Source organism: Colius striatus, chromosome 25, assembly GCF_028858725.1.
Source record: "Colius striatus isolate bColStr4 chromosome 25, bColStr4.1.hap1, whole genome shotgun sequence".
In the NCBI taxonomy this organism is placed as follows: Eukaryota; Metazoa; Chordata; class Aves; order Coliiformes; family Coliidae; genus Colius; species Colius striatus.
The window spans coordinates 689,964-703,586 of NC_084783.1; the positions used below are offsets into that span (position 1 = coordinate 689,964).

The 13,623-nt window shown below is 51.5% G+C and overlaps 2 protein-coding genes across 2 annotated transcripts; both read right to left on the reverse strand.

Moving 5' to 3' along the window:
- Positions 1 to 1,871: 1,871 nt before the first annotated feature.
- AP1M1 (adaptor related protein complex 1 subunit mu 1) lies at positions 1,872 to 10,981 on the reverse strand. The gene is made up of 12 exons (XM_062015247.1): positions 10,889 to 10,981; positions 9,988 to 10,144; positions 9,443 to 9,510; positions 8,765 to 8,895; positions 8,471 to 8,618; positions 7,491 to 7,617; positions 6,717 to 6,859; positions 5,744 to 5,815; positions 5,319 to 5,477; positions 4,918 to 5,043; positions 4,643 to 4,718; positions 1,872 to 3,932 (listed from the first exon to the last, which is right to left on the reverse strand). The coding sequence occupies exons 1-12, from the start codon at positions 10,928 to 10,930 to the stop codon at positions 3,910 to 3,912; spliced, it is 1,272 nt and encodes a 423-aa protein (XP_061871231.1). The 5' UTR covers positions 10,931 to 10,981; the 3' UTR covers positions 1,872 to 3,909.
- A 753-nt stretch (positions 10,982 to 11,734) lies between these two features.
- FAM32A (family with sequence similarity 32 member A) lies at positions 11,735 to 13,492 on the reverse strand. The gene is made up of 4 exons (XM_062015272.1): positions 13,368 to 13,492; positions 12,748 to 12,886; positions 12,609 to 12,662; positions 11,735 to 11,898 (listed from the first exon to the last, which is right to left on the reverse strand). Exons 1-4 carry the CDS (start codon positions 13,442 to 13,444, stop codon positions 11,830 to 11,832), a joined length of 339 nt encoding a protein of 112 aa, XP_061871256.1. The 5' UTR covers positions 13,445 to 13,492; the 3' UTR covers positions 11,735 to 11,829.
- Between the last annotated feature and the right edge of the window lie 131 nt (positions 13,493 to 13,623).

Here is a 13,623-nt window from a genome sequence, read left to right on the forward strand (position 1 = left end):
TTTGCTCTCACTTTGTGCAAGGCCATCAACCCTCCCCGTGCCAGGGCTGCTCGAGTCACAAACAGCACTGGGTGTCAACCACAGAGGGGGGAAAAAAACAGCAGCACTGAACAAATTGCAACACATTGCATTTGGCACCAGGCAGAGGTGCCAAAGTTGAGTCCATTTCTCGTCACAGAATGTCAGGTGAGAAGCAAACGGGTGCAGCCTCTTCAGCTGAGGCTAATCCGCTGTGGATTGTCTCTGTGTGAATGTTTTAGAGCCCAGAGCAGCTCAGATGAGTTGTGAAGCAGATCTAAGCAATCCAAGTGGGGGACAGGCACAAAGTCCAGGCAGGAAGAGGAGAAACATGTAAAAGAAGCAACAGAGGAATCCCCCAGCTGGGAGACTGCAGGGACGTGAAGCTTCTCTAACTCACATTTTATCTAACTCAGAGGCAGGTTCTGGCTGCTTTTATCCCAACACAACCAGTTTTCTCTAGAGGTAATCAAAGAGAGGGGAAGTGAAGATGCTCCTCATGTGTTGTATCAAACAGGAGCTTCCAGGCTACCAGCCAACTCTTCACTTTGTGCCTCAGCCACGTCCCAACACCAGTGAAGTGCAAGTGTGAGGAGCTGCTCGTTTGGCAGCGCAGAGCAGCTCATCCCTGCTGCTGCCACACGGGTCCAGCAGCCCCTGAGTGACAGGCACAAAGGCTGACAGAGAACTGTCAAACTAACCTGGGGAGACAGCTTCAAAACACACTCACACTGCATGGAAGCCTGAAGAAGGAGCGTTGGTGTTGGTGGTGCCCAATATACTTGGAGCAATGAAGAACGTTTTCCAAGCCCAAGACACCGAGGACAGGCTGCTCCGTGCTGCCGAGTGCCAGAGCAGGCAGCGTGCTCAGAATGCCATCTGCTGGCAGCACTGCCCGGGGACGGGAGGGAAAGCGACACACACCTACTGGGTTGTTGCAGAGGTGGAGTAGAGCCCCTTGCTGCTCCGGGACACGCAGCTCCCTGCGTGCAGAGCGCTGCTGAGTTATCTCAGCAGTCAGCAATGAAATGCCGTGCAGGTGAGGTCAGTGTTGCACGCCTGGGGAAGGAGAGGAGGAACGGCTCCTGCTGCTGGAATACCCTGAGCCAGCAAGTCCACGTTAAGGGCAGAGTAAGGGGAAACATACTTCAGCTTGCAGAGCAAACCCCGAGGCTGCAGAGAACACTCACACACCGTTAGTCAGGCAGAGGTGTGTTCTCAGGGGCACCTAAACAAGCACCTAAAATGCTCCAAACCCCAGGTGGCACAGCTGAGAAGCCACAGGTGAGATGCTTTCCTGCTCACCTGAATTCTATGAAACACTTTCAAAAGGCCATTTGCATGAGACACTGCCTCTCACACTGTGCCAGAACAGCATTTACATTTCTCCACATCAGGCAGAGAACACAAGGCAGCAAAGCAGCAAAGACTGAGCAGCTGCTCTAAGAACAGAACTTCCTACTCCTTGGCCAAAAGTTGGTGCTGGAGTAACAACCTCTCCTCCTCTTTGCTGCTGCCTTTATGGCCAGGGACAGCCAGGCCCCAGACTGTGGTGATTAGGTGAAGAGGTCAGGGGCTGGGGGTTTGTTTTGGCTAAGCTGAGGGTGCTGCTGAGCAGGGGTTGTGTGGTGCATGGGAGAACTCTGCAGAAAGCAACAGAAAGTTATTAGAAATAATGAGAAGAAGTTACAGGAGAGAAACTATTTGGTAAACAAATGAATCTGAAAGCTTTCAGCTTCTGTGAAGTTCGGTTCCCCTTCTCCAGGCTGGTAATGGAGCAGCTGAGGGTGTTCCCAAGATCAGAGCCTCCAACTTGCTGTAGAATAAACTGAAACAAGAGCAGGAGCACCTGCTGCAGAGAGGACTTTTTGCCCTTTATTTCCTCCTGGACAAGAATGGCTGATGCCTCAGCATCAGAACAGAGTCAAGTTGGGACAAAATAGGAGAAAGCGCTGGTTTTGGTCAGCAAGATACAACCTTCAGCAGGGAAGCAAAGATACTAAGTCACATCTTACAGGCAAATAGTTAAAGCAACCACGTAGAAGAACAGAGTCAGCAGCAGAAGGGGATTTGTCAGCCAGTTACAGCTTTAATATAAAAATGTTTAGTCCAGTCATGAAGTGTTTGAGGGAAAAAGGAGCAGTGGGACCTAAATCCTGAACAAGATGACTTCATTGCAACACCAAGCTTGTTTGGGTGACAAATACAGTAACTTTACCCCAGAATATTCATGTCCACACCTACCACTGCCCAAGCTGCTGCCTGGGTACTGCCCAGCCACCTGCAGAGCACGTCAGAAGCTGCATCTTGGGGGGAATGAGTTGATTGTTGAGCTACCAGTGCTGTAATACCAGGTGCATCTACAAATATGGTCTACAAGGATTTAGTGAGGACAATGACAAACCTCCTCTGAGGCTCAAGGGAGAGTGAGGGGCTGTCCCAGAGTGGTGTGGAGAAGCTTGGGCACCGTCACAGCTGCACACATCTGTTTAGATCTCACTGGTTTAAGTTTAGTATCTGCCAGAAGCACTAAATTCAAACCACAACATTCTAAAAGCTGCTTAGAGAAAATACTGATGGCTGTCAAAATGTGCCTGGAAAACAAAATAGCTATGTACATCCATGCCAGCCTTGAGCTTCCCAGGAAAAACAATGGAATGGCATGTAACAAAACACAGCACCTTGAAGCTGAACTAACAAGAGCTGCTTACAAATGGAAGGAATGAGAAAGCAAGCATTCCCCCCATCCCCCAGGGCAAAAAAAACCAGGCTAAACACTTCTACAGTCTGTAGCAAAAAAGGGAAATGTTTGCCCTAAATTCAGAGGGAGGCAAGCTGCAAGAAAGATGGCAACTGCGTTTTTATCAGCCTCTTCACAAACAAGAATCAACCTTCAGGAAGAAGCTGGAGTTTGTGGAGTTTATCACTATTATCTGGCACAATAATAACAAACCCCTCAATTTTCCTACTAAATGGTTTTGTTCTTTTTAGAAGTAACTAATCTTGGGCCTTGTGCCTCCATCTCAAGTGTTTTGAACTTGTTTTATGAGCAGAGATCTCGAAAAGGCAAATCCTAGTGGATTGGCAGAGGGTTCCCATGCCCTAGGACTGTCCCAGGGGTGAATCTCTTCAGTCTGCATTGCAGCTGAACTGTGCCAGCACCCATCATAAATCCACAGAGATGTTCCCCACAGACATTTCCTTCTGGCATCTCTTGTTCTCAGTCTCTAACAACCCCCCCATTTGGTTTGGTTTGCAACCCCTTCACTTGAAGTGATTCTGTCAGATTCATCAGTCTGAAACCAAGCAAAGAAGAGCAAACGGTGTTTTTGGACCCCAAGATGGTTTTAACTCATCTTCTGTGAGTGTTTATAAGTTAACAGAGCTTTGAATGAGTTAAGGCACCCATATGCCCAGAAAATAAAGACAATAAATACCTTGGGCTAACTAGAGCTAAGCGTTCAGCAGGCCTTTCATTGCACAATCATCTCCCTAACTCGTAGCATTAACTCTGCCAACGTCTCCAGAGCTCCTAAAACACCAGAAACGTTGTGAATGGAAACAGACAAGGCATTGACAAGACATTCTCAAGGTTCATTCTGTACTCCTGGCTCCTCAAGGTAAATGCTACTCTACTGTCATGAGCATTTAGCAGCAAGATCAGCATGTCCTAGGGATGAAATAAATATTCACACAATCAATACTAATGGTTCCAATGTTCAAACACCTTATTGAAAACAGTACATTTTTTTCCCATTCTTTCTCCTGCCAATCCAAGATTGCAGAAACAGGACCCTTGGCAATGACATTCAGAGCTCTCAGTACCACAGAAGCTCCTGCAAACAAATTCTAGGCCTGAAGTTTCGTGGTCTGTGGTGCCTGGGAGGGGTTTTACTGCGTTCGAAGCTGGTAGTCTGTAAAGGGGAGAAAAAAACCACTCAAAAGCCAACCTTGGGAAGTCATCTCACTCAAAGGAGTGAAGCAGATCAGCAGTTTGGGATGAAGGGATATGAAATAAACCCAGCTCCATCACAAAAGTGAGCCCTGATGTGATGGGGGTAACTGCAGGCAGTTGTGCTTCCAAGCCAGGTAGAAAGTTAATCACCCAAACCCAATAAAACACAAAAAAACTCCCCCAAAACTCCACCATTTTCACTTGCAAGTGATCTAGTGTCACTTAGTACATAATTCTGCCAGCTTTAAGGTGCCTGGGGGCAATTTCTGATTAAATTTACACTTTACATCTCACTGAGTCCCAGCTTCACCACCAAATCCTTGAACAGCACCAACTGAACCAACCCCCTGGGTCTTTTCCTTCAGACCCCACAAAAGGTAACTGGCAAAAGCAGCCTACTTTAATCCAACAAGTATCTAAACCATACAGAATGACAGAATGGTGGGGGTTGGAAGGGAGCTTTAGAGCTCATCCAGTCCAAACCCCCAGCCAAAGCAGCTCCCACCTAGATCAGGTCCCACAGGAACGTGTCCAGGTGGGTTTTGAATCCCTCCAGAGGAGCCTCCACAATCCCAGCAAACTGGGGTTTGTGTGTTTCAATTTGTAGGTACATGGTGGAGAAAATATCCCCAAACTGGAGACGTGTTCAGCCTATTGCCTTCCACTTACCCCCATTCTGGGTGATGTACCGGACCCAGGGCAGAGCCTGGTAACCACTCTTCTCAATTATCTTCAAGTAACGAACCTAGAAAGGAAGAGAGGTCAAGAAAGAAAGTCTCCCCTGTCACCCAAGCAGAATTTAGCAAGAGAGAGAGAGTTTCTTTAGGGCTTAAGAGTATGTTTTATGGATAATATTGTAGCAGGAATCATTGAGATGATGAGGAACTCTTGCAGGCTGAGCCCAGCACCTGAGCTTATCAGTGTCTGAGTTTCCAGCCACTAACCTGGATTCCTGAGGTGGTGAAATATGGAATCTCAAACTTCACACTAATGGGAGGTTTTCCTTCCTTATCTTCAGCTTCAACACTTGGAAGTCCAAAGTGAGCTCTCATCAGGTATTCTTTGCCACCCTGCCCAAAAGAGATAAACACCCCCATGGATGACCTTGCAGCAATACAAGTGGTTTAGTTCATGTCAAGCTGCTGATCACTTCAGCTTCTCTCCAGGGCTACAACATGGACACTTGGTTTTTGTTTAAACACTGTTATTTCCTTTTGAGGATGTAGATCAAATTAAGGCCAGCAACTACTGTGAGCACTTGCTTTAGGAAGCCTGAACATTCATCAAATATCCATGTGAATAATTATCACACTCTCAGGTGATAAGACTAAAAAAGAACACTTACTGGAAAAGACTTAATGGACCAGACAATCTCACTGTTCTCTGGAACCCACTTGACACTCCCAACAGTGGTTTTGAACTTGGGTGAGTCTGCATCGTTGGGAACTGGGATGTGAATCTCCACGTTGTTGGCAGTTGATCTTCTCTTAAATTGACTTTTTGCCTGAGGAAAACAGAGAAATCAGAGGCCTCTAAATATTTCCATGATGGTGGTGAGTTCAGAGAGCTGAGACACACACTCCCCCTCCTCCACCCCAGTCACACTGAGAGCCAGAACTGTGGCACAGAGAGCACAACTTACAAATATAGTTTCTTTCAAGAGAGATGCAAGTGACACAGAAATAGCAGATCCTCCCACCAAAATGCACCCACTCAAGCTTTGAAAACAAGTGAGTACAAGGAGCCATAAATCCTTCCAGGTGTTCTCACCTTGATCATGTACTCGATGCGGCTGTGGGAGTGTTTCTCAATCACAGACTCAATCCAGATCAGTGGTTTTACCTGATGGAGGGGAAAAAAACCACCCCAACACTTGATCATGTCATTACAACGTGGCTTCTCCATAAAGCTGCAGCCAACATGTGAACTCAGCTGTTCAAAATGACCAATGGTGGTTTCCCTCCAACAGCCCAAGCAGTTAATACAAATGAGGGAGCTTTGACAGAACCATCACTTGTCACAGGAATGACAGGCTTTGAGAGATATGTCTCAGGCTAATCCCTAACAAACACCTGCATCCCAAAGTATCTGGTAACTTAACATACCAGGGGCTGAACTATCATAGACAGAGTGGTAGGGGTTGGAAGGGATCTTTAGAGATCATCTAGTACAACCCCCCTGCTAAAGCAGCTCCACCTAGATCAGACAGCTTTCCAATAAAGGAAGCACTCAACACAGAGAAGGTTTGTAACATGCAGCTGTGACAGGAGACAACAAGTGAAGAGACTGGCATTAGTTTTTTATTCTAAGTGCAGCTGGTTGAGTTAAGGGTTATTTTTAGGGCTCAGCCTAGAACAGAATCATTATGGTTGGAAAAGAGCTTCAAGATCATCAAGTCCAACCATTCACACTGTCATAGTGTCATAAGGGGTGATGGAAAGAAGCTGCAACACAAAGAGTTCCCTTGAAACATAAAGAAAAGCTCTCTCAGTGCTGAGGTGAGGGAGCCCTGGCCCAGGCTGCCCAGGGAGGGTGTGGAGGCTCCTTCTCAGGAGGTTTCCAACCCTACCTGGACACGTTCCTGTGCCCCCTGAACCCGCTTTAGCAGTGGCTGGGGCAGCTCTGCAGAGCCCTTCCAGCCCCCAGCACTCAGGGATGCTGTGATTGATGGCAAGCCATTGCTCAGTGTTGCTTCCAGTGCCAAACATTATCACACTGACAGCATGCACACATCCAGACTTACATGGGTATTGAGACGATAGGACATGAGCTCAAACTCTCCGTCAGGGGGGATGAATGAGATGGTTCTGTCGTTCTCGAAGCGGGACAGACGAACACACTGGTGGAACTTCACATCTTCCAGCTCCACAGATTTGCTTTTGCCACCTTGCAGAAAAGACACATTTCAAGGTGCTACACAAACTGACACCTGAAGCCTCCCCACAAGCAGTTGCACAGCAAAGCAGCTGCCTGCTGACATTCCTCTCTTGTCACCAAGGCTTCCTGTGGGGTTCTGGGGCTGTGAGGAAGCTGAGATGGTTACTGTGTGAGTTGTGGGTTTGAGTGGAGCTGTTTCTGGTCACAGGGAAGGGGCTGTAAAGGAGGCTCCTGTAAGAAGTCATGGGAGCCATTAGGGAATCAGAAAACAGACTCATCATGGTTGGAAAAGACCTTTAAGATCATTGAGTCCAACCAAGGACTGTCTTGGTTCAGGCTCAGTCAGCAACAAAGCACCACACATCCTCTTGCTCACCCCTCCCCTTTCTTAGGATGGTGGAGGCCCCAGCAAGAGGGGAGGAAAAAAAGACAACCAAAGACCTTGTGGATGGAGACAAGGGCAGGGAGAGGCCCACTGCCAATGGCAAAACAGACACCAGCACTCAACTTGGAGAGGAAAGTAAGAACAGTTCATTCTGCCTACTAGAAACAGAGCAAAAACCAGAGCAGGACCATGAGAGAAAAACACAGGCAGCACCTGAAGATGTGCAGGTGACTGAGGCATCTCTGAAATACTCACGGCCTGTGTTATCAAACAGCACTTTGTCGTTGAGGCCGAGGCGCAGCTCGGGCATCCCGGACAGGAACACCCGCATCTTAATGGAGCCCACGATCTCGCTGCGTAGCACGTTCCCGTTGGCACTGACCTGGGCCAGAACCAAAGCAAAGCTCAGACTGCTCTGCCACGACACACTGTGACACCAGACACCTCTCCCAGCCCAGCCCCACGTCCCTCTTGGATGTCCTTCTGAGGAGTTCATGCAGTGGAGGGGAATGAGGGATGAGCAGAGAGGGAGGAGGAAAGGACGCAGCAGAAGTGGGCAACAGACCCCAGGTAAAGCACCATTTGTCTAAGGGCTGTCCTCCTGGGCATCCACTCCTAAGGACTGACACTGTTTTGAGCATCACAGCACACTAACCACACTCACTGGCTTTTTCTTACACCCTTCAAGGTTTTCAGACCTTTGCAACGCTTCTTATTACACAGACTCACAGAATCTCAGGGGCTGGAAGGGACCTCAAAAGACCATCCAGTGCAACCCCCTGCCAGAGCAGCACCACCCAGAGCAGGGCACACAGGGACTCATCCAGCTGGGTCTGAAAGTCTCCAGAGCAGGAGCCTCCACGGCACATCTGGGCAGCCCCTGCCAGTGCTCCCTCACCTCAACAGGGAGGAAATTCTTCCTTGTGTTGCTTTGGAACCTCTTCTGTTCCAGCTTGTCCCCATTGCCCATTGTCCTATCATTGGCCATCCCTGAGCACAGCCTGGCTCCAGCCTCCTCACATCCACTCTTATGGATTTGTGAACATTCATGAGGTCACTCCTCAGTTTCCTTTTCTCCAAGCTGCAGAGCCCCAGCTCCCTCAGCCTTTCAGCACAAGGCAGATGCTTCACTCCAGCATCTCTGTGGCCCTGCACTGAACTCTCTACAGCAGCTCCCTGTCCTTGAACTGAGGGGCCCAGAACTGGACACAAAAGCTGAAGTAAAAGGTACTCACCAAAAGGTTAACAGACTCTATAACATCCAGGAACACTTCATTTTTCCTGTACTTAATCCCTTCTGACCTCCACGAGACAGCATTTGTAACAGTGGCAGGTGGACGTGGAGCTCCAGTTTCAAGTTTGTGCCCTTCCTGAGTGATGTACCTTCACAGCCACGTCAGTGGCAGGGAACAAAAAGGACAGTTAATGTTCCTTGTAACTAGGCCAAGCCCAAACATTTGCTTGTGTGTGGGAGAATGCTCAAAACTTCCCAAGGAGTTTGTCACTGAGCAATGCAGAGGGATACTTACTCTTGTAAGATTTTACTATCAGTGGTTTGTGGATAACCAAAGTCCATAAGCTCATCTAACAACTCATAAATAATAACAAAATTATCCCTAATGCTCTCCTCTTCCAGCTCCTTGAAATACTCTGAAAAAACCTGAAACAGAAGGACAGGAGGGAGGAGAAGAAGGAGGACATTACCTCAGCAAGCACAGCACATTCACAGCCTATTCTTGCACCTACAAAACCAATCATCGTTTTTTCAGAAGCCCCAAACCAAAGCCTCATCACTCCCAGACAGAATCAGCAGCCTCAGGAAGCCCACCTCAATTCAAAGACAGAGCTAGAGAATCCTAGAAGGGGCTCTAGGACGAAAAATATTCATCCTGGAGAGAATATTTTTCATGCCAAGTAGAGATGAACCAAACCATGGAAGCTACATGTGATGGCACTACTCATGCAGCAAGTTCACAATTGTCCTCTGTGTTCTCAGGCCTTGTGCAGTTACTTACAGCATCCTGGGCCATCCTTTGCCTACTCAGCTACAAAATATCAATCCCATTATTAGTGGTTAGGGACACAGTTCTACAAAATAAAGTACAAAAAGCTATTGTTTGCTCCTGTGAAAACCTCAGAGCTCTACACACTTCTATTTCCCTGCAGGTGTGCACTGATGGAGGTGACTTTTGAGGTCTCATACTCACTTGAACTACTTTATACAGAAAGGAAAACACCAGGGACACACAGGCATTTTTCTTTGAGGTTGCAACAACTGATAGGGGATGTTGAGGAAGATGCACACACTGTCACCTCTCCCCAAACCTCTCCCTAAGTGAGAATAAATGAGATCTATGAATAAGATCCCCCCTCAGCCTCCTCCAGACTGAAGAGCCCCAGGTCCCACAGCCTTTCCTCATGAGGAAGATGCTCCAAGATTCTCCAGATAAAGATAAAACATTCAGGAAATTATTCATTAGAGTAAACTGAATACACCCTGTGCTGTTAGAGCACATCACACTAGGTCAGGAGAAAAGGGCTTTGTTCAGCAGAGGCTCCTCAGGTCACTTCAGCCTTTCTCTAGCTAGAAAACAACCCTGCAGCACTGGGCATAGCTGAGGTGCTGAGGGCCAGGGGTGGACTTGGCAGTGTGAGGGGAGGGCTGAGACTCCAGCAACAGGCCTTTTCCACCCCAGTTCTCTGTGACTCTATGCCATGAGCATCCAGGAGCTGTTTGCAGTCCAAAGGATACGATACAGGTTGTTATGTTTAATCCACATAAACCGAACTCCTCCGTGGGCCAGGATGGGAGACAGTGTCCCCTCTTCTTCCTTTTCCATAAGGATTGGCATAAAATGCTCCACCTCTGACATGTCCACATCTCCCCTGTAGTTCCTGCAGATGAGAACCTACAAGCAGAGCAACAAAAGCCTCACAAGTTTTTCTCTTTTACGAGACAATGTTACCACAGACTCACAGACTCTCAAGGGTTGGAAGAGACCTCAAAAGCTCATCCAGTGCAACCCCCCTGCCAGAGCAGGGCCACCTAGAGCAGGGCACACAGGGACTCATCCAGCTGGGTTGGAATGTCTCCAGAGAAGGAGCCTCCACAGCCCATCTGGGCAGCCCCTGCCAGTGCTCCCTCACCTCAAGAGGGAAGGAATTCTTCCTTGTGTTGCTTTGGAACCTCTTCTGTTCCAGCTTGTGCCCATTGCCCCTTGTCCTATCATTGGCCATCATTGTGAAAAGAAACTAAAAGTCACCAAGCTCCACCTTAGCGTCTCTGCATATGACAAACGCAGCCCCCAGCGCCAAAACCCCGCGCTGATTCGCAGGCAAATCCCTCTCTCACTGCAAATTAAGGCATTTCGCAGTTACCAGCACCTACTGCTGCCCACTCCCAACAACGGCTGCTACGAGGGGGCAACACACAGCCCCCCCCAGACAAACGACCCTCAGTTAGGGCGGGGGCGGATTCCCGCCGGCGGGATGCCCAGGAGGCACGGCCCAGCCCAGGGCCCACAGTGCCCTGTGACACCGCGGCTGGCTGCGGGCAGCTGCCGGGCAGCGCACTGCGGCTTCCGCTGAGCCCAGCACGGCGGGACCCGTCAGGGGCTGGGGTGAGGGCGGCTCCGCCGCGGCCTGGGCCTCACCTTGCCCTTCAGGTCCAGCACGTAGACGGCACTGGCCGACATCGCCCCGCCGCCTCCCGCCCGGGCCGCCCGGCCGCAGCCGCTCCGCCTTCCGCTTCCGGCAGGAAGTGACGCCGGCAAACGAGACCCGGCTGCTGCTCGCGGAGGGATACGCGCAGTGTAGGATAGCGCCATCCGCCAAGTGCGGTCGTTAAATAGTCCGGGGGGGTGTGTGTGTGTGTGTTTTGTTTTCCCACTGGGAAAAAGTCCCAAAGCGCTGAAAAGAGGCGGGACGAGGGGCTGCAGCTGACGGGAGAGGCTTGGCCAGGCTGAGGGGGGAGTCCCGGGCGGTGGCTGTGCCAGCAGAGGGATGATTTGGGGTTGCAGAGCGAGATTTGGCACGTGAGGAGCTGAAGCAGCTCAGCCCAGAGTGAGTGCAGAAGGAAAAGGCAAGGGAGGCCCTTCCAAAGCTCCACACACTGGTGCTAACCCTGGTTTTACAGCTAAGAGCCAGGACACAAAACGGCTGAAAAAGCAGTATTTAAATAAGAACTTACACCAAGTTACATCAGACCCCCCACCTCTGGAAGAACAGAAACTACCACTCCTCTGCCTTTTGGAAGGGAAGCTGAGGCTGTGGGAGGCTGTCACACTGGTTACCTCCTAAAGAGACAACTGTCAGTATCAAATAAAGGAATGTTTGTCCCCACCTGGCTCCCAGCGATTGGTTTTGGCCTGAATCTCACTTGAAGCCCTCCAAAAGCACTGCACCCACAGCAATCAGAGCTCAGCAGCCAGGAGGAGGCTTTGTGGAGTATTTGGATTTAAAATCCCCAATGAAATAAAGACAGTAGGAAGCCAGAAACGTTTAGAAGATAAAGTAAACATTCAATAGGGAGAATACATGGATTTACATAGCAACTCTGTACAACAAAACACACCCCCTGACCCCCACAGTCCATTCATTTAGTCCAGCTGACTTTAGGAATGTCATAATGCTCAGTGAGGGTATCCAAGTGCCTGTTGAAGTCCTAGGGGAGAGAAAGAGAGAGGAAACAGTTAACATTTGGGGCTGACATCACCACTGTTCAACCACAGGACCCTCCACCTCCCAGCCTCTGGGGTTCACAAAGGCCCAACAGCTCCTCCAGCCCAGCAGGTTTGTGTGCAGATAAACACAGGCCAGCCTGGATAAATCAGAGTGATGGGGGCTGGAAGGTCCTGCAGAGCTGCTGCAGCCCCAGCCCCTGCTCCAGCAGGTTCCCCTGGCTCAGGGGGCACAGGAACGTGTCCAGGTGAGGTTGGAAACCTCCTGAGGAGCCTCCACACCCTCCCTGGGCAGCCTGGGCCAGGGCTCCCTCACTCAGCACCAAAGGACTTGCTCCTTGTGTTCAAGTGGAACTTTTTGTGTTCCAGTCTGTGCCCATTACCTTTTGTCCTGTCACTGGGCACCACACAACAAAGTGTCACCTCATCCTTCTGACACCCACCCTTTAGGTACTTTTATGTGTTGCTGAGGTGCCCCTGAGCTCAGGCTTCTCCTCTCCAGCTGAGCAGCCCCAGGTCTCAGCCTTTCCTCCTCACACACACGTTCCATTCCCTCAGCATCTCGGTGTCCCTGCCCTGGCCTCTCTGCAGCAGTTCCCTGTCCCTCCTGAGCTGGGCAGCCCAGCCCTGGCCACTGGGCTCCAGAGAGGCCTGAGCAGGGCAGGGCAGGGCAGAGGGGGATCACTTCACTCACCTCCACTCGCTGCTTGTGGGTTTTAGACGCTTTCTTCAGGATCCTCTCCATTTGCTGTGGGAAGGCACAAGAGGAGCTGGTTACTCGCAGCACTCGCAGCCCCTCGGGGGCCGCGCCTGAGGGGTCTTTCAAGCCTCACCCGCTTCTCCTGCATCTTCTCGTAGGCCACCTGCGCCGGAGTCCTCTTGTCCAACCCTCGCTTCTTCTCCTCCTCCTGCTTCTTGCTGCTCACCATCTGCTCCACCAGCTGCGCTTTGTCCTTCGCCTTCTTCTTCTTCCTGCGGGCGCCCAGCGCTCAGCCCCCAGCCCCGGTGTGTCCCACAGCCCTCTCCCCGCTTACCTCTCCGTCTGCGGGCTCTCAGGGCCGTCCCGCAGCCCCCAGCCCCCTTCCCCTCACCGTCTGCGGGCTCTCAGGGCCGTCCCACAGCCCTCTCCCCGCTTCCCTCCCCGTCTGCGGGCTCTCGGGGCCGTCCCGCAGCCCCCAGCCCCCTTCCCCTCACCGTCTGCGGGCTCTCAGGGCCGTCCCACAGCCCTCTCCCCGCCTCCCTCCCCGTCTGCGGGCTCTCAGGGCCGTCCCGCAGCCCCCAGCCCCCTTCCCCTCACCGTTTGCCGGCGCTCAGGGCCGTCCCGCAGCCCTCAGCCCCCTTCCCCTCCCCGTCTGCGGGCTCTCGGGGCCGTCCCGCAGCCCCCAGCCCCCTTCCCCTCCCCGTCTGCGGGCTCTCGGGGCCGTCCCGCAGCCCCCAGCCCCCTTCCCCTCACCGTTTGCCGGCGCTCAGGGCCGCGCCGCTGCCCTTCAGCCTCAGCGGCCCGCGCTGCACCGCCTCGTAATCCGCCATCGCGCCCCCGCGGCCGCCTCCCGCCCAGCCCGGCCGCGGCCTGGCGCCCCCTGGCGGCTGCTCCCGCGGCAACCGCGCGGCCTCTGCGCCGTGAGGGGAAAGACGCGCCCGGAGCCCCGGCTGAGGGCAACCGGGACGGCCCGGGCTCGATAAAGAAGGGGCTGCGAGGTCGGCTGCGC

Coding starts and splice junctions, on each gene's coding strand:
- FAM32A (XM_062015272.1), bottom strand. CDS start 13,444: ATGGCGGATTACGAGGCGGTGCAGCGCGGGCCGCTGAGGCTGAAGGGC. Junction 12,663..12,747: donor AGAAGATGCAGGAGAAGCGG/GTGAGGCTTGAA, acceptor GCCTTCCCACAG/CAAATGGAGAGGATCCTGAA. Junction 11,899..12,608: donor CCCACAAGCAGCGAGTGGAG/GTGAGTGAAGTG, acceptor TCTCTCCCCTAG/GACTTCAACAGGCACTTGGA.
- AP1M1 (XM_062015247.1), bottom strand. CDS start 10,930: ATGTCGGCCAGTGCCGTCTACGTGCTGGACCTGAAGGGCAAG. Junction 9,511..9,987: donor TAAACATAACAACCTGTATC/GTATCCTTTGGA, acceptor ATCCCCTATCAG/TTGTTGCAACCTCAAAGAAA. Junction 8,896..9,442: donor TTCTGTATAAAGTAGTTCAA/GTGAGTATGAGA, acceptor CTTCTGTTTCAG/GTTTTTTCAGAGTATTTCAA.